Genomic DNA, 18531 nt, shown 5'->3' on the forward strand with positions numbered 1-18531 from the left:
TGTTCATCTCTGCAATAAGAATCCTCTTCTCCTCCTCAAGTCTCCTTACTGCCATCACTATGTCGAACGCCTTCCTCTTTGTCCTTAGATCTACAGAGTCTGGAATACATTGATGAAACTTAAGTCGGTTGTATTTAAGATTAGGATTTAAAGATTTTCTGGGGTTACAATCGAGGCATGACAGATTTTGTGCCACTATGTGACTATTTCACATAGTCAACGCAATTGTGTACACTTGAACACTTGTACTCTTCAGATAGAATGGTGTCCAAGGTCAGTTTTTCTGCATTAGGAACCAAGGTGTAATACATTTCCACTACAGAATTTACATTTATTTTTCCTCCCTGATCTTTCGGCGGATCCGGGCACGTCCTATGCATCCATCACTATCTTTATAAAGACGCTGGGACCTCCTCTTACCACTTGCCACCAGCTCCTCAATTCGGCTGGCAACAGCAGCAACATCAGCATCATTTGGGGATGTTGTTGCTGAGAGGAAGAAATGAAGAGATAAGTAATATGATTCTTGATTCCATCCATAAAAATTAATTCTGGTGTATGAGCAAAATAAAGCCTCAACAATATTTTCATATTTCTCTGTAACTGAGGCTACACTTGTAGCTAAGGTTCAGTATAGTTAGGTTAGTTAGGTTCTTTATTGTCCACATCTTTTCCACACGTCATCAGCAATCAGAGTATGTGCTCTTTGACTACGATTACAATGAGCCTCTTTGGAATTGCAGCAAAGCTTAGTCAGAAGTGATACATCAAGCACCATATCAAACAGTATAAAACAGTATATTCTACCTTCTGGCCACTCATTATATCAATGATCCAGCTCTCCAGTTTATTGTCTGTGATGTCCATTTCCGTTTTCACGGCCTCCAGGTTATGCAACTGGCATTGCAGGGCTATTGTGGCCTTCAAACATAAATGACAATGAGGCTACAACTTTGACTATTGTTGATAAGGATTGTAAAGTACCTTCACTATTAGAAAACCACATACAACACTGATTAAATATACAGTATATTCATATATATGTGGACTATCAATATATGTGGTGTGAACTTTTAATATTTTATATCAAGACACTGAAAAATACAATTGACAGTACACATGCAACCATCCGTATATTTAATTGTAATGAAGAATATCTGGGCAAGTCTTCCCTATATTTTTAATATATGCCACTTTATTTTACAATATCGCTATGCATGTTGCATAAGGGAAAACTGGAGTCTTTACCTTCCGATATCGGCGGGCAAGGGTGGAAGCCAAGTTGTTAAACTTTTGTTGGTTCCAGCGCATGGCCATGACCGTCAGCATGTCTATGCGTCCTGCAAATAAAATAGGATGATGGTATTGTAATCGATCCATCCATTTGTGTTGAATATTGCAGTTGATTTTAAAGACAAGTTTAAGTGTAGACTTTCACCTTCTGCATCCTTTTGCACTTTGAATCTAAGCTAATTACGCTGAATTCTTTTAAATCTGTGTTATGTGTTTTGATTTATAGACCCCCAAATTTTCATGGGGATTTTATACAAGAGTTCTCTGAACTTTTATCTGGTATTGTCCCTTCTTTTGACAATATTCTAATTTTAGGGGATTTTAATATACATGTGTGCTGCCCTTCAAAGCCCCTGGTCAAAGAATTTTTAAATTTAACAGAGTCATTTGATTTTTTGCAATGCGTTTTGGGTCCAACTCATGAACGTGGTCATACGCTTGACCTTGTATTATCTAAGGGATTCTCTGTTGATAGCGTGAAGATTGTCGATACTGTTTTTTCGGACCATAAGACTGTAATTTTAAGTTCTAACTTTCCTTGTGGCGCGCCGAGTAATATTGCTTCTGCCTCGGTTTCATCTCGCATACTCAATCCATGCACAGCTAGTAGTTTTTCAGCTGCTTTTAATGTCTCTTCTTTATTTTCCTTGATCGAGTCACACTCTCCCTGTATGGGTTTGGAAGAGTTGGTCGATCAGTTTAATTCTTCTTGTTTAGAGATTTTAGATGTGGTGGCTCCTGTCAAAGTCAGGGGAAAAAAAGTCAAATCACAGCCCTGGTTGAACAGTACTACCCGCGCTCTTAGGCAGGAGTGTAGGAGGGCTGAACGCAAATGGTCAAAGATAAATTACAAGTCTCTTATGAGATTTTGAAGAACCATTTGAACGAATATCAAAGAGCTGTTAAATTGGCTAGATCAAATTATTTTTCTGATATCATCTCCAGAAACTGTAATAATTCTAGAGTACTTTTCTCGACTATAAATGCTGTTCTTCATCCTACCGCTACTCCTTCATTCACTCCTTCTGCTAAGATGTGTGAAGAGTTCTTAAACTTTTTTATTGGTAAAGTTGATGGAATTAGATCTCAGATTTCATCTGTTGTCAATGATTGTATTGCTCATGTTGACCCTACGAACCAATTAACCTGTTTTATGCCTGTTTCTTTGCAGCAGCTTAATGATATAACTGCTCATATGAAGCCCACCAGGTCTCCTGGTGATGTGCTTCCTTCTTCTCTGTTTAAGAAGGTACTTGATTCAATTGGCCCCAGTATTCTGTCTATTATGAATACTAGTTTGTCATCTGGTGTTGTTCCGGTTAGTTTTAAGCATGCGATTATTCAGCCCCTTCTAAAAAGAAACGGCTTAGACCCCTTTGACATGAGTAGTTTTCGTCCGATTTCAAAATTGCCTTTTATTTCGAAGATACTGGAAAAAATTGTGCATGCACAGCTTAATGACTTTTTAATGAGGAATAACATCGCCGATAGATTCCAGTCAGGTTTTAGAGCTGGTCATAGTACAGAATCTGCTCTTTTGAGGGTCTCTAATGATATCCTACGAGGTGTTGATTCTGGAAACCGTGTTGTTTTGCTTTTGTTAGATCTTACAGCGGCATTTGATACAGTTGATCATAACATTCTCATTGGTCGTCTTAGGAATCAGGTTGGTATTCAGGGCTTAGCCCTGAAATGGTTCTCTTCCTATTTGAAGGATAGGACTTTTTCAGTCAGTTTAGGGGATTATTTTTCTTCTGTTGCCCCTCTTGTGTGTGGGGTTCCACAGGGCTCTATACTGGGACCAATTTTATTTTCCCTTTATATGCTCCCTCTAGGCTCGATTTTTGAGAAATTTGGGATTCAGTATCACCTGTATGCGGATGATTCTCAAATGTACTTACCACTGCAACATGGGCATAAATGTGCAATTCAGTCTCTCCGTGCATGTTTGGCCGAAGTTAAGTGTTGGCTTGCGAATAACTTTCTCCAATTAAATGAGGATAAGACCGAGATGATTTTATTTGGAAATAAGGGCTGTGTGGATGATGACTGCCTGGGGTTGTTTCCTGGGAAAAAATTGTCTAGCGTGAGGAACCTTGGTGTCATTTTTGACTCTGAGCTTAAATTTGACCGGCAAATCAATGCTGTCGTTAAGAATAGTTTTTTCCATCTTAGATCAATTTCTAAATTGAAATCTATCCTTTCTTTTGACGATATGGAGAAGGTTGTTCATGCCTTTGTGTCATCCCGTTTGGATTATTGTAATGTATTGTATCTGGGTGTGAGTCAGGCTTCTCTCTTCCGCTTGCAGCTCGTTCAGAACTCAGCTGCCAGACTTTTAACGGGCACTAAGAAGAGAGAGCACATTACTCCGGTTTTAATTAAATTACATTGGTTACCCATACGATACAGAATTCAATACAAAGCTTTGTTGTATGTTTTTAAGTCTCTGCATGGCTTAGCACCTGAGTATGTTACTGATTTAATCAGCCGCTGTCAATCAAGTAGATCTCTGCGCTCTAATGACCAATTGCTTCTCATGGTTCCGCGATCCCGTTTGAAATGTAAAGGTGATCGGGCATTCTCTGTTGCAGCTCCTAGGCTCTGGAATGACCTTCCTCTGTCTGTAAAAACTTGTCCTTCATTGGGTGCTTTTCAGAGTGCGCTTACAACTTACTTGTTCTCTTTAGCATTTGACAATGCTTTGTAAGTTTTTATGTCATATGTTTGCATTGTTTTTATGTCTTTGTTTTTAAATTTTATTTTTTATTTTATACCTTCTGTACAGCACTTTGGTTCCACTTGTGGTTTTGAAAGTGCTCTATAAATAAAGTTGAGTTGAGTTGAATATTCTGAGCTTTATATTTTCAGAGTCAAAGTGGCTCACCATTGTCATCAGGATCAAAATTTACCTGCTTTTGACATGTGCTTTGCGGTAACAGCAATCCTCGAGAGGATGGCGTTGCACTGCTCCACCTCTTCCCCAAGAGTCGAACCAGCCCCCTCCTGATATGCTCCACTCCATTTTACCTTTAAAAAAGACAAGAAAAAACAAAACCTAAGTGGCAACAACCTTATTCAGGTTTTCAGGGAAAGAAAATGTCATGGACAATCATTTTTTCTTACCTCACATTTGAAATCATGAGCTTTGGCATGAAAAACAGAGAGAAATGGCCTCATGGTGAGGAGATCCTGAAGCTCAGGGCATTTCTCTGTCACTCTCCGGAGGTAAGGCCAGTACTTGCATGCCAGATCCATAGCAAAAAATGTCACTGGCTTACAGGCCATTTGCTTTTGGAGGTACAGGGGGTAGGCAAAAATCTCCCCCCTGAACATATTGAGGGCACGAAGGAGAACCCCATGACCACATACAGCGAGTTCCAGATCCTCCTCGTCTGTTTTTCCTGAGGACTTCTGAGACGTTTCACACGCCGCTGACCACTGCCCTCCACAGACACCTCTTCCAGACACCTAAAACATGGAAGATAGTTAACAGTCCAAACTTGTTCAAACAAAGTCCTCTCTAGGACGTGGTGTTTTATAGGTAAATATAGTGAAGTTGTGCAAGTTTACATGACTGGTTGAGGTATGGACATAATCCACGAATCTTGCGACATCATCATCATTTGCGATGAACACGCCATCAAAGATGGCTTGTTCCTCCAATCTAAATAAGAGAGATACATATTAACTTTAAATATTCATTTAAAAATTCATATGATGCACACACAGGATTTGTAAGTACCTTGCTGCACTCTTGAATCTGTAGTGCTTGAGGTTTCCATCAATGGATACTGCAAGCATGTCTGGGCTGCACGCTGGGCAGTCAAAGTGGTCCTCCTGGTATAGTTTGTCCAATTCGAATCAGACAGCCTCCCACTCCAAGAAGCTTTTGCGGAAGCTGTCTGCTGTGATGTTTCCGCTCTATTTCAAAGAAGAGAAATGCTCTAAATGGATACATTTCTTGATGTTTGTACTAATTTCGTAACCACTCTTTAGAATACATATCAAAGGAAATAAACAATGTGTAAACTTCACTCACACACTATACACTGCTGTATTTGGGAGACCTGGCCATTAAACATGCAGGATATTGTGTGACATTCAGTATAAATCTATACGCAAAGAGGGCTACAACAGCTTCCATATTGTTTAGAAGTAAGCCTGTGCAATGTTTGGCCCATTAATCCAAGGGAACACTTCTGGGATCAGGAAATGATATTGGGGAGAAGATGTTAAAGTCTGTAGCCAATGGAGTTGAAGTTGTGATCTTCAGAATGACCTTTTTCAGAATGACATTTTTTCAGAAATGTCTCAGTGCAAACTGCATGACTGATGAGAGAACATGAGTTTATGGTTGTTTACAAAGGGTCTAAATTTAACAACTTTTTTCCTAAACAGTGCAAATGTTCATGTATACTATCATCATCATCATGCCCTCATAGTATTATTTCTTGAGTTACGCAATTATTACCACAAATACTTACAACGCCAAAGCCAACAGTGCGTTGATCCAGCATTCTAAGAAATGCTTGGCTAAACATCCCTGGAGCTGCCATCTTCAGCTCTTCAAAAGGACATCTGTCGCATACACAGTTGAATAGTGAGAAGTGGCAGACCAGTAGTCATTACGGATCAGGTCATCCACTCCATGACTCCAAGTGGCTTTACATGCCTTGCATCTAATCTGAGGCAATCTGAGATCATATTGCCCTCGAAAAAGAAGGAAATATATACTCAAAGTTAATTCTGACAGACGCAAACTGTGTCATTCTGACAACTGATATGGGAACCTTTGACTAAGCATGGATCAGGAGGACACTAATACAAACATTTTGTAAGGCACTATATTGGAAGTCACACATTTGTCAGGCAAATTAACTATCCCCATTCAAACAAAGCTTAATTGTTTTCCTCCACATAGGTGGGCCCAGCCAATCTAATCAACACACAACCTATTGACACCTCTGGATTTCCAGCCATGAAAAAGAAAATTTTTGGCACAAAGTAACATGTATGAATGTAACATTCATGATTCGTATATGTGCTTAATTCCCTTACAAAAATGAACCATGTTTTTTTTTTGTAGTAACTATGTTTTTTTTTGTAGTAACGATGGTTTAACTATGGTTTTTGTAGTAAAATCATAGTAACTAAAAATTAACCATGGTTTTAGTAGTAAAGCAATTTTTTTTTAATTCACTCCCAGAAAAAAAAGGTACACGATGGTAGAAATAGTCTTCCTCAAAGAACAATTTTGTACCTTTTCAATAATAGTACCTACTCGGTTACTATCGTAACCTCAGTTCCCTGAGAGTAGGGAACGAGTATTGCGTAGCTATTCGCAGTGGGGAAACTGTCCATATAGCAATTTCCTATTATGATCGGCAGTGAATAGACAGATCTGTTATTTCAGCTATGCGCCGGTATTGCAGTAGCAAATAGTAGAAAATAAATCACACACGCGCAGGTCGTACTTGTCAATGACAGGCACTACACTCTGCGGAGGTTTCTGCGGAAGTCTGCGGGTGCATACTACAATAATACGTTACTGGGAACATAATAAAGACACCTGGACTCGGTCGAGACCAAAACCATATTTGGCAAGACCAGTGGCCGAGACCGAGACAAGTCCGAGTCCGAATACCAGCGAGTCCAATACAAGTCCAAGACCATAGAAAAACGAGACCGGACTCGAGTACTACAGCCCTACCTCTAGTCGAATGAGCCTTGCAACCTATAGGGCAAACCTGACCCACTGAGGTATATGCCATAGATATGGCATCCACTATCCATCTAGACAGTCTATGCTTAGTGACTGGATCACCCTTGGATCGGCCACCAAAGTAGACAAAGAGCTGTTCTGATTGTCTAAAAGACGCAGAACGCTCCAGACAGATTCTCAGTGCTCTGACAGAGCAGAGTCGATTAGCCTCTCCATCCTCAGCAGAAGGGCTAATTACGTGATAACCTGTGCTCTAAACTGCGTTGAGAGCACTTTGGGTACATAACCATGTCTGCGTTTGAGGATAACCCTGGAGTCATCCAATCCAAACTCCAAACATGAAGGGCTCACGGAAAAGAGCCTGCAGATCTCCCACTCGCTTGATAGATGCCAGTGCCAGCAGGAGAGCAGTCTTTAGCGAGAGAGGTTTAAGATCAACCAACTGGAGAGGTTCAAAAGGTGGACCTTTCAGAGCCCCAAGGAACGTGGAAAGGTCCCAAGACGGCACAGAAGGAGGTCTGGAGGTATATACATTGATACATCTTTACCTCCGGCTAGGGATGCACCGATACCACTTTTTTCAGAATCGATCCGATCCAATACCTAAGATTCTGAGTATCGACCGATACCGATGCCGATCCGATACCGGCGCAGTTTTTTTTTTAATCAAGTAGAATTTATATAACTCTCTGTGTGTTGAACTGATAATCACTCTTTTGTGTGTTAAACACAATCTACTAAATACAGACAAATTCAGTATAAAGACAAACAAATCCCAAAAATATATGATCATAATCTATGACAAAAATGCTATTATAAACTAGATTAGTGGATAATTCAGCAGTAAAATTTTGTCTAGAAAAATCATGAGTCCACAATAATTGTAAAAAAATCTGAACATTTAGTGAAAAAACAAATGAGACAATATGTGTAACACTAAATCTGATAAAACGTTACACATTGCTCCTTTGTATTGTTGTAAAATACATTTATGAAAAACAAGATTACAAAAATCAAAAAGATAAATTATTTCATATAGGCTACTATACAATTGAGACATGTTTTATATGTATAGCACAGCTGTTTAATGAGGCTGCAACATATGATAGATAGAACAGAACAAGAAAGGCTATTCATAATCTTTCATTGCGTCACTGTATTATGATAGGAAAGGCTGCTATACAGTGCGGCACAAAACGCTTATGCGCATCCCGAGCGCAGAATGATGCGCTTGAAGCAACACGGAGTCACAGCGCGTCGAATCCGCATTGAAAAGTTCAAAGCACAAACAAAAGACATATTGATGCGTAGTGTATTACACAGTATCTATCTATGCAATAGTTTAGTTAGAGATAGTCACCACAAACAAAGACAGGCAGGCAGCGGGTCAAAGCCAAGTTAGCAGTCAGAGAAGTCAATATCCAGTGGGGAAATCCAGAAGGCGTAAGTCAGTAGCCAGGCCAGGGGTCCAAGCAGAAACATCAGTCCAAACAGGCAACCAAAACAAAGGGATAATCCAGATATCAATAAACAGAGAATCAGGCAAGATCATACACAGACAGGCAATGGAAAGTGGTCAAAACACTTGGTAAGGCAGGTAAACTGGCAATACTTTTCAATGTGTGCAAGCATGGTCTCTGGTTATAAAGGAAGGCAAACAGGAAATTAGTGTAGAAGAAGAGGGCATGGATCACAGTCAGTATTCTGGTGACAGCTCCCTCTGCTGGTTAGGCATTACAATTTAACTTTGATTTGCGATAGTTTGCTGGTTGGGTTGATGAATAGATGCTCATCTGCGGTAATGCGTGTTGCAGTAGCGCCTTCACATCTGGCTATAACATGACATATAGCCTATAACACGCTCTCACATGTTTATTTTTTAAAATTTTTGGGAGGAGTAAAATTTACATATGTGGTTTCAACAACCAGATGCATTTACACTTGTCCAGTTTCATCTGGAATGAGTCTCAGATCTCCTCCTGAAGTGGTTTGAGCGATCGGATTCAAATCCGTCTCGAATGCGTTTCGAAAGGCATTTACACCTGGGGCCTCATGTATCAATCTTGCGTACGTACAAAAACTTTGCGTACGCCAGCTTTCACGCTCACGGTCGGATTGTACTAACAGTTAAATCAACGTGAGAATGTGCGTTCCTCCACGCCAATTTCATGTCTGGCGTACGTACATTTCTCATATTTTTTGTCCGTTGGCGACTCTTACAGGCAATGAAGTAAAGTTGCAAACATTACACCACGAATTGTTCAACAAGTCTATCGCACTACCACCTGTGGGAAGCATTGCTATTAATTTGCAATTTATAAAATAATTTACATATATTGTCACACGAGCCTTATGGGAATATTCTATCAACTATGCAATTAAGTAAGAACGTATAAAAGCATTTGCAAATTGATACAACCCTTAGTCTATGGCAATGGCAGCTTTGGCCTTATTAGAGGACATTGCTAATGGCAGAATCCAAAGAGAACGAGTTTTTAGGGACCACAATAATTTTCTGGCCCAGGATGATGACTGGCTTATCAGCCATTTCAGATTTCCAAGGGCTATCCTCTTGGAGCTCTGTGTTGAGTTGGGTCCGAATCTAGAGAGAGAGACAGCGAGGAGCCACGCAATAGCCGTTCCCTTGCAGGTGCTGACAACACTTGCTTTCCTGGCAACTGGTTCTTTCCAAAGGGAACTGGCAGACCGCTCAGGAATAAGCCAGTCGTCTTTGAGCCGCGCAATGCCAGCGGTATGGGTCGGGATCATCCGCATGTCTACCAGGTATATAAAGTTCCCATATGATGCAGTTGACCAGCCAAATATTAAAACGCAATTTGCAGTGATAGCCGGTTTTCCTAATGTAATCGGAGCGATCGACTGCACACACATTGCTATAAAGGTGCCATCTGAAGAAGAATTTGCATACGTGAATCGGAAATTATTTCCATTCAATAAATGTGCAGATAATATTGGTTACCTTCGTGGCAGTCCTGTAGTAAATCCGAGTCTCCCACAGCAGCAGATACTACTCCAGAGAGTAAAGTGTCACCCATAATTGAGGCAACTCTCTGCTCAAAGGGTGTAAGTTCATCGATCCCTTTACCACTGCCTGTTCTGCCCACACTTTGTCGGTGCGCAGCAGTTCTCCATTTAACGTCCACCTTTATATCAGACCATTTATTTTTAAGGTCATTTACAGTGCGACTTTCAGGTCCCTCCGCATCGACGGCATCAGACAAACTCTCCCACTCATATTTTTTCCTTTTGTTATTAATTCCGGAGGACAAAGTTCCAAATATTTTTTTTTCTCGTTTCTACCTCCGATAGTAGCACCTCCAATTCACTTTCTGTAAAGTTTCGCTTCTTGCCGCTTGCTTTAGCCATTTTCTTACTCCTTTCTTTTGCCAAAGTGGACTCATTGCCATATTTAAATTTATTTAATTAAGGGAGGATACTGGGTGGGGCATTGTGCTCGTGCATGTGCGCTCATTTTTACGTTAATTGGGATGTACAAAGAGAATATGCGTGGGATCCTTCGTACGCAGAGATTCATACATCTGGTTTTTTTTGTGCGTACGCACATTTACAGCTTTGTCCGTACGCAATGTTTTAGTATGAATTCAACGCAAGTCTTTGTACATGAGGCCCCTGGTCTTTTCACGATCAGATAGCTATCTGATCTGAGAAAACAATGCTACTGTGTAAACAGCTTTGTTTACTAACTTCGGGACAGTCACACTAGATCTATTTTGTCTCGAGCATCAGGATGCGCAATCAGTTCGCTCGCAACATAAGTCATGGATTAATATAGCGCTACCGCAGAAATAGGTTCAATTAAAACTGTGTTTACAAAGTGTAGCATTAAATATAAAGGCAGTTAATAACAGCAGCAGTAAAATATTTTGTTTTTTAGTCACTGTAGTCAGTGGTTTTCAGCGATGCATGTGCACTAATGCATCATTCCTGTCCTTTTAATCAAGCCTGTTAGCTTGCTGCGTACCTCCATTCGTTCTCTTTTTATAGCATTTGTCTAACAAGTTTCAATTGTTTTTAAAACGCGATCTACTGCGGCTCTACTACGTTCACATGCTTGTTTTCAGTCTGTCTATATTTAACTTATCAATATATTAAGGTTTAAAATGTAAAAAAAAAAAGATTATATTTGTAAAACTCAATGTGTGGCTTTTGCCCTTTTTAAAGATTTGGTAAAACACGATTTCAATTTTCTAACTTTAGTTAGTCAGTAATGTTGCTGTTTGAGCATAAACAACATCTGCAAAGTTACAGCGCTCAAAGTTCAAAGCAAACGGAGATATTTGCTTTTAAAGAAATCAATTTCTAAGGACTACAGCAAACAGCCGGTTTTGGACTACACGACATTCCTCCAGGGTTGCTGACGTCAGCAAACCCCAATAAACCCCTCCTCCGAGAATACGAAATAAGGGGTGCGAGGCCATTTTATATTGCGTTGGAGAAGAGTTATTGTGGTATAGGAGTGTTGTTGCCGCCGCAATGTCGTCGAAACGCTGTTATTTTCATCAGTGCCCGGATTGCAGGTCCACTTTGTTCAGCCTTCCTAGGGTCGGGGGAGTTAGGATCAATGGTTAATTGTTACCCAAATCTCGCTCTCTGTGCTGCACATGTTACGGAGGAAAGCTTCCACAATCTTGGCGAGTTCAATGCAGGATTCGCACAATGGCTTGTCCTGAAAGATGGAGCAGTTCCAACTTTAAGAACAGAAGCTGTTGTTTACGGGCCACAATCTGTAAGTATGATTTATTTTTCGTTGATGTGTTTTCCTGTAATAGTTCGTATTGTTAATAGTACGTTGTAGCAAGGAAGTAAACAAATGACAACACTGTTTGGCTCTGCAAACCAGCTTGTTAAATGCTCATTCATACTTAACGTTATCCGACAAACACCTAACGTTACAAACTTTTTTAAAATCTCAACAGCGAACTTGGAATTAGAGTTCTAATTATTCTTTGATTAGAGCTTTTATGTATTGTTTATCGCTTGTTTATCTACAAAACATAAACATGTTCTACATAAACATGGTTCTGTGTTTGATTTGGCTACTTTAGTAAATCCAATGTTTAGTGTTCGTTTTGGGTTGATAGTTCTGTCGACAGATATTTGGCTACAATCGTTCTAAAAATACAAAAGTAACTGCCATACAGTCAGAAACGATCACTATAGATCCGCAGTCTTTACTAAAAAAAATCCCTTTGAGGACTGTAGTATAATTTGTTAGAACGATTATATGAATTTCTTGTTTATGAAGCTTATTTTTTTGTAATACTATAATAATTAGTACAATGAAATAACAGCGTATCTAAAAGGTAATGAGAAAACAAAAAACAAACCTTTCTGAAACGTCGTTTAACAGCCGTTCTTGAACAGGTTCTGCTCGATCATCTTCACTAACATTCTCTGGGTCTGATTCGGTTTGGTATGGTTTTATTGACGCCATTGTTTATAATACACCAAAGCACAAACTAGGCTACCGGTAAAGGCAAGGGGCGTGACGGAAAACATGCACTAGGCGGTTAGCGAATCACAACACACTGGGCCAGCTAACCAATCTGTGCCCATTGCGTATTTCTGAGGGACTGGCTTCATAGAACCCGGAAACCATCAGACCGTTTTTACAAGGAGGGACAGAGCAGTGTAGAATAAAGGTAAAATATATGAAAAATAATGCAATTTTTTTTAAAACGAAGCATGAACACATGTTACAGTGCACCCCACAAACACAATCAAGCTTTTACCACCCCTTTAAAGTACACTTTTACACATAAATACCCTGATTTAGGGTTTTATTTAGTTATAAAAAACAAAAAATCAAATTTAATTAAAAAATTTTTTATCCAATTAATCGAAAAAATAACCGTCCAATTAATTGATTATCAAAATAATCGTCAGTTGCAGCCCTAATGAAGATGATGGGTAAACTGGTCTCACTGATCACACATCTGAAAGCATGACTGCATCCTCAGCTGTGAGGCAAGTATCAGTACAATGAGTTATTTGAGTTTCTTAATCTTATGATACATTTTATTTATAGGCGCCTTTCAGAACACTCAAGGTCACCGCACAAAACAAAATGAAACAGTACAGCATTAAATCGATAAAATTAACAACTATAATTACATCAAATAAAATCATGGAACATAACAAGTGGAAATAAAAATTGAAAAAGAATGATCACGTGGGATATGCCAGTTTAAAGAGATGAGTTTTCAAACGGGATTTAAAAATGGAAAGCGTGTCACTGTTGCGGATGTCTGGTGGAAGCGAGTTCCAGAGACGAGGTGCTGAGCGGCTGAAAGCTCTGAACCCCATGGTGGCCAAACGAGCAGGAGGTACAGTGAGATGAATAGATGAAGAAGACCTAAGAGTACGGGTGGGTATGTTAATATAAAGGAGGTCAGCGAGGTACTGAGGAGCAAGATTATGAATGGCCTTAAAGGTAAGGAACAGAACCTTGAATTCTATGCGGTATTGAACTGGGAGCCAATGAAGATCCCGAAGGACAGGAGTAATATGATTAATAGAAGGGGTTCTGGTGATAATACGGGCAGCAGAGTTTTGAACCATTTGAAGTTTATGTACAGATTTAAGCGGAAGACCAACAAGAAGAGAATTACAATAATCAATGCGGGATGTTACCAGTGTGTGAACGAAGTTCACCCAAAAATGAAAATTCTGTCATTAATTACTCACCCTCATGTCGTTCCAAACTTTCGTTCATCTTTGGAACACAAATGAAGATCTTAATAATGAAATCTGAGAGCTTTCTGACCCCCCCATAGACAGCTAAGCAACTACCACTTTAACGCTTTAAAAAGTTCATAAAGTGATTGTAGAACTAACCCATATGAGTTGAGTGGTTTAGTCTAAATTACTACATCCTTATGCATCGCTTTCTGTCAGGACTTTTACGGGCTTTTCCCAAATCACTGAAGTGACGTCACCGTCAGGTTAGCAGTAGCCGGAGCCGTCAGGCAAGTGTTATTTAAATAAACTCCTGATGTTTACAAACTTTCCAATGCCTCGTTTTATGATTACAGAACCTATTTGTACTGCTGTAGACGTTTGGTACCATTCTGGACATTATTAGGAGGGGGATTATATTTTAATTATATTATTGAATTTGATTTGTCACTTTGCCCCAAACATTGCACATATGGTATGGAAAATGTAAATTTGAATAATATATTGACATTTTGCATATTATATTTCAAATTGTCTTTTGCTGCCTGTATGCTACCATAATAAAGAGATCGTAAAATAATTAGAATCGAGCAGTTTTGTCAAAGTTTTTCTGTAGAGATACAATTGTTTTATATGATGAACAGATTTAATTTAGGGCTTTTATTCACATATAAATATTCATCAATTCACACATAATTTGTGGTAAATGAAAGGTCAAACATGTTTGCTTGACGTGCGAAAACTAATGAGGTTCATTCTCCAGTGTTTCGCAGCACGTAAGCTTCCGCAACAACCACTGAGGTTTGTTCTCGCTTGTCAAAGCAAGTGCGGTCTAGCTTGTGTTTGTTCAATGTTTACATGTGAATAAAATCAAAATTCAATCTGTTTATTATATAAAGCGGTGGACTCTTCAAAAAAAATTTACTTAACTTCTCATTTCAAATGGATTAGTTTTTAAATCTCTATGAACTTTTTTGAAGCATCAAAGTGGTAGTTGCATAGCTGTCAATGGAAGGACAGAAAACTTTCCCATTTCATTAAAAGATGAAAGATGAACTAAAGTCTTGCAGGTTTAAAACTACAAGAGGGTGAGTAATTAATGACAGAATTTCCATTATTGGGTGAAATTCTGAAAGTATCAAAAATATTGTCCATGTGACTTGTTCATTGTATTTTTTAGTGAACATCTTGCCTTTCACCATACAGTAGCCCTAGCTCTACTTTGCACATTCAAGTGTGCATGATAAATACTGTTCACAATGGCCGTGCTTAAATTACACAAATAAATTGCTTTCACTTTAGCATAAACACAATTTCTTAAAGGGAAAGTTCACCCAAAAATGTAAATTCTGTCAGTATTTACTCATCCTCATGTTGTTCCAACCCCGTAAGACCTTCGTTCATCTTCGGAAACACAAATTAAGATATTTTTGATGAAATCTGAGAGCTGGATCACTCCTCCATACTAGTCCATAGGCTTCTTCAGAGATTGAAACTTGTTCCCCGAAAAGTTATTAAAGACATTGTTAAAATAGTCCAAGTGACTACCGTGGCTCAATCTTAAGTTTATCAAGCGATGAGAATACTTTTTTTGTGCGCATAAAAAATGAATTTAATTCAACTATTAATTTCTTTCTCTGTGGGCCTCGAGTGAGTTCACGTAGTGTAACAGCGCAGAAGTTCTGTGTTGTACGTCACACGCATCACACACATGACCAGCGTCGGCCAATAGTGAGCCTACTTGTGACGTAGCTCTACGCTTACACACTACGTGAACTGACTAGAGGCCCACAGAGAAGGAACTGAATAGTTGAAATAAAGTCGTTATTTTTGGGGGGGTTTGCGCACAAAAAGTATTCTCGTCACTTGATAAACTTAAGATTGAGCCACTGTAGTCACTTGGACTATTTTAACAATGTCTTTAATAACTTTTCTGCGCCGGCTTGTTTCAATCCCTTAGAAGCCTATTGAGGAGTGATCCAGCTCCTCGATTTAATCAAATCGAAGATGAACGAAGGTCTTACGTGGTTGGAGAAACATGAGGGTGAGTAATTACTGACAGAATTTAAATTTTTTGATGAACTATCCCCTTAAATGTGGGAACAAGCTTCTATCATAGAAGTGCAAAGTATCGAGAGGATTTGCACTGTAAAATAGGGCTCTAGCTTACAGTTTACTTTTCTGGGTACTTTATATGAAGCTTTAAGTGAATTCGGGCTGTTGGAACGAATTCCGAAATTCAAATACAATTCAATTGGACTGAGACCCATCAGATCACAGACGATCCCAGTCCAAGGCAAAGATGCAACAAACTTCATCTAAGCCCTTCGAAAATAAGCCAAGAAACATGTGGGTCAAGCCTTCAAGAAAAGGGGGGAATAAAATAGACTGAAACAGATCTGACCATACATGCATACACTACACTACTAACATACTCACTAACATACAAACTATGCTTACTAGGACTAGATGTTAAAATCCCTTGATATTCAGCAAGCGCTGTTGTTGGAGATGTTCACTTGGGTGGGGGTTGGTTTGGGGGATGACCGTATGGGAAAATCACAAATAAAGAAGTGGCAATCTGCAGAATATGCAAAGTACGAATGAAATATCACTCGACAACTAGCAACCTGAGGGCACACCTGACAACGTTACACCCTGACAGGCTTGGCGAGATGTCCGAGGAACCGCCGCTAAAACAGGCAAGAATTACTTCTTTTCTGCATCCCTCCTCATCACGGGGCTTACCAGCTGTCCGCCAAAATACGATAGCAGTCAAACTGACACGGTTTATCTGTAAATACAGGAGACCGATCAACATCACGCAGGGGTCTGGATTTAAAGATTTTATTCACGAGCTTGAGCCAAGGTACACGGTTCCTAGCCACGCAACAATCACTGACAGAGTTGTGAAATTCTATGACACAACATCAGACAACATCAGACAAATGATCAGTGAAAAAAAGATCGCCCTGACCACATATGCCTCTGTGGCAAGTGATGTCCAGCCATCTGTGACGGTCAACGCACATTTTATAGATAATGACTGGGAATTAAAAGATTTAATTCTCAAAACAGCTGAAGCGCAGAAAAGCCATACCGCCGAGAACGTTGCTGAGTGCATCTCAAACATACTCGGAGAGTACAACGTTAGTCGTGAGTCAGTGCTTTCCATCACCACTGACAACGCGGCTAATTATATCAATGCTGTCGAGAGGCACCAGCTTATTAACGACTGCGCTACCCGATGGAACAGCACTTACGACATGGTGTGTCGGGCAACCGAGCAACAAGCTTCGGTAGCAGCGGTCATCATGGAGAAGAAACTTTGTCATCTCGAGTTGACTACCAGCGAGCGGACCCTTATGGAGCAGGTGAGTAACAAAAATGATGTAGGCCTACGTACTGTATGTATGCATAACCAGGTGATATTGATTGGCCAATTAATAGGCTAGATTTTTCATTAATAATAGCCTACAGAAGAGGGCATAGCAGCATATGCATAACTGCGTTACGTTGAGCTGCTAGCCATAAAGTTATTCTAATTATGTTTGTGTGTATTTTCGTAGATGAGAGCAGTGCTTAAGCCATTCAAAGTGGCCACTGAGGCGTTATCCACCGACCAATTTCCAACAGCATCAGCTGTTCTCCCCCTGAAGTATGTACTTTTGTCACATCTTCAGCCATCCACCGGTGATCCGGCAGCACTCAATGAAATGAAAACGAAGATAAAGACGGACCTCTACAATCGATACAGTCGAGACAAAGATGCCTTCAAGCTGCTTAATACGGCTAGCTACTAGGGGTGGTTAATCTGTCTGATTTCCCGATTTGATTCGATTACGATTATTGAAGTCCCGATTCGATTACAGTCAATTTTCGATTATTAACGATTCTCGATTAGCGATTATTGATTTTCCATTTCACATCAGTAAACAAAAATACACTACAAAGTGATTGCAGTATTAAAAAAAGTCTGAATTTTTAAAAAAGCTGCTGAATTACTTAACTCTTTTATTGAGTAACAACAACTCAAAGCACTTTCTGTGTCGTGTAGTTATAACTTAAGAATTATTTGTATGTAGCTTATGTTCTGTAGAACACAGAAATGAATACATCACATTGTGTTGTGACTCATCAAGTTGAACTAAACAATAACAAATAAATGAAAGGCTTATTTCCTTTAGGAAGTAGATCAGAACCAACATACTGTAGAAATTGGAAAATTTTCTTCTAGAAAGACAAGGTGTTGTTCAGGTGGAGGAAGACTGCAGGTTGCAGTCGAAACATATCAAGGTAAAGAAAAGGTTTTCTCTCCACCTGAACACCTTTCTAGAAGAAAATTGTCCAATTTAATCATTAAGAAGACAAAATGAACATTTTTGAACAACTTACTGTAACTTCAGTAACACCTATAGGGCTGTCATGATAACAAATCTTGCTGGGCGATAAATTGTCCAAGAAATTATTGCGATAAACGATAATATTGATAATAAAGTCGTTCTGAGACCATTATCTTCTAAAATTATGATAATGGCATAATATTATGGTACACCTTTTCAATGATCAATAAACTTTTATTTCTAAAGACTATTTAAATGAACAAAACAACCAAAAACAATATCTCTGTTAACAAAAAAATGCACTTACCAATGTGTGATTTCTGTTCACACTGAGAATCATATCATGTACTGTGTGAGCATGCGTCTCAGATGAGTATGTGCATTAGTTGTGTGTGTGTGTGTGTGTGTGTGTGTGTGTGTGTGTGTGTGTGTGTGTGTGTGTGTGTGTGT

The 18531-nt window shown here is 39.3% G+C and overlaps 1 protein-coding gene across 1 annotated transcript; it reads right to left on the reverse strand.

The window, feature by feature from the left end:
- Window positions 1–372: 372 nt before the first annotated feature.
- LOC143745579 (uncharacterized) lies at window positions 373–5097 on the reverse strand. The gene is made up of 7 exons (XM_077237700.1): window positions 5039–5097; window positions 4867–4960; window positions 4420–4764; window positions 4206–4323; window positions 1249–1340; window positions 808–921; window positions 373–489 (listed from the first exon to the last, which is right to left on the reverse strand). Exons 1-7 carry the CDS (start codon window positions 5095–5097, stop codon window positions 373–375), a joined length of 939 nt encoding a protein of 312 aa, XP_077093815.1.
- Window positions 5098–18531: the final 13434 nt, after the last annotated feature.

This window comes from Siphateles boraxobius, unplaced genomic scaffold (genome assembly GCF_051911475.1).
Source record: "Siphateles boraxobius isolate OS27281-9 unplaced genomic scaffold, OSU_SipBor_1 207, whole genome shotgun sequence".
In the NCBI taxonomy this organism is placed as follows: domain Eukaryota; kingdom Metazoa; phylum Chordata; class Actinopteri; order Cypriniformes; family Leuciscidae; genus Siphateles; species Siphateles boraxobius.

Bases quoted from the DNA above. Each gene is read 5' to 3' on its own strand.
- LOC143745579 (XM_077237700.1), bottom strand. From the start codon at position 5,097: ATGCTTGCAGTATCCATTGATGGAAACCTCAAGCACTACAGATTCAAG. The intron at 4,961-5,038 runs GTACTTACAAAT...TCTCTTATTTAG, and splicing joins AGATTCAAGAGTGCAGCAAG to ATTGGAGGAACAAGCCATCT. The intron at 490-807 runs GTAGAATATACT...TCTTCCTCTCAG, and splicing joins ATATAATGAGTGGCCAGAAG to CAACAACATCCCCAAATGAT.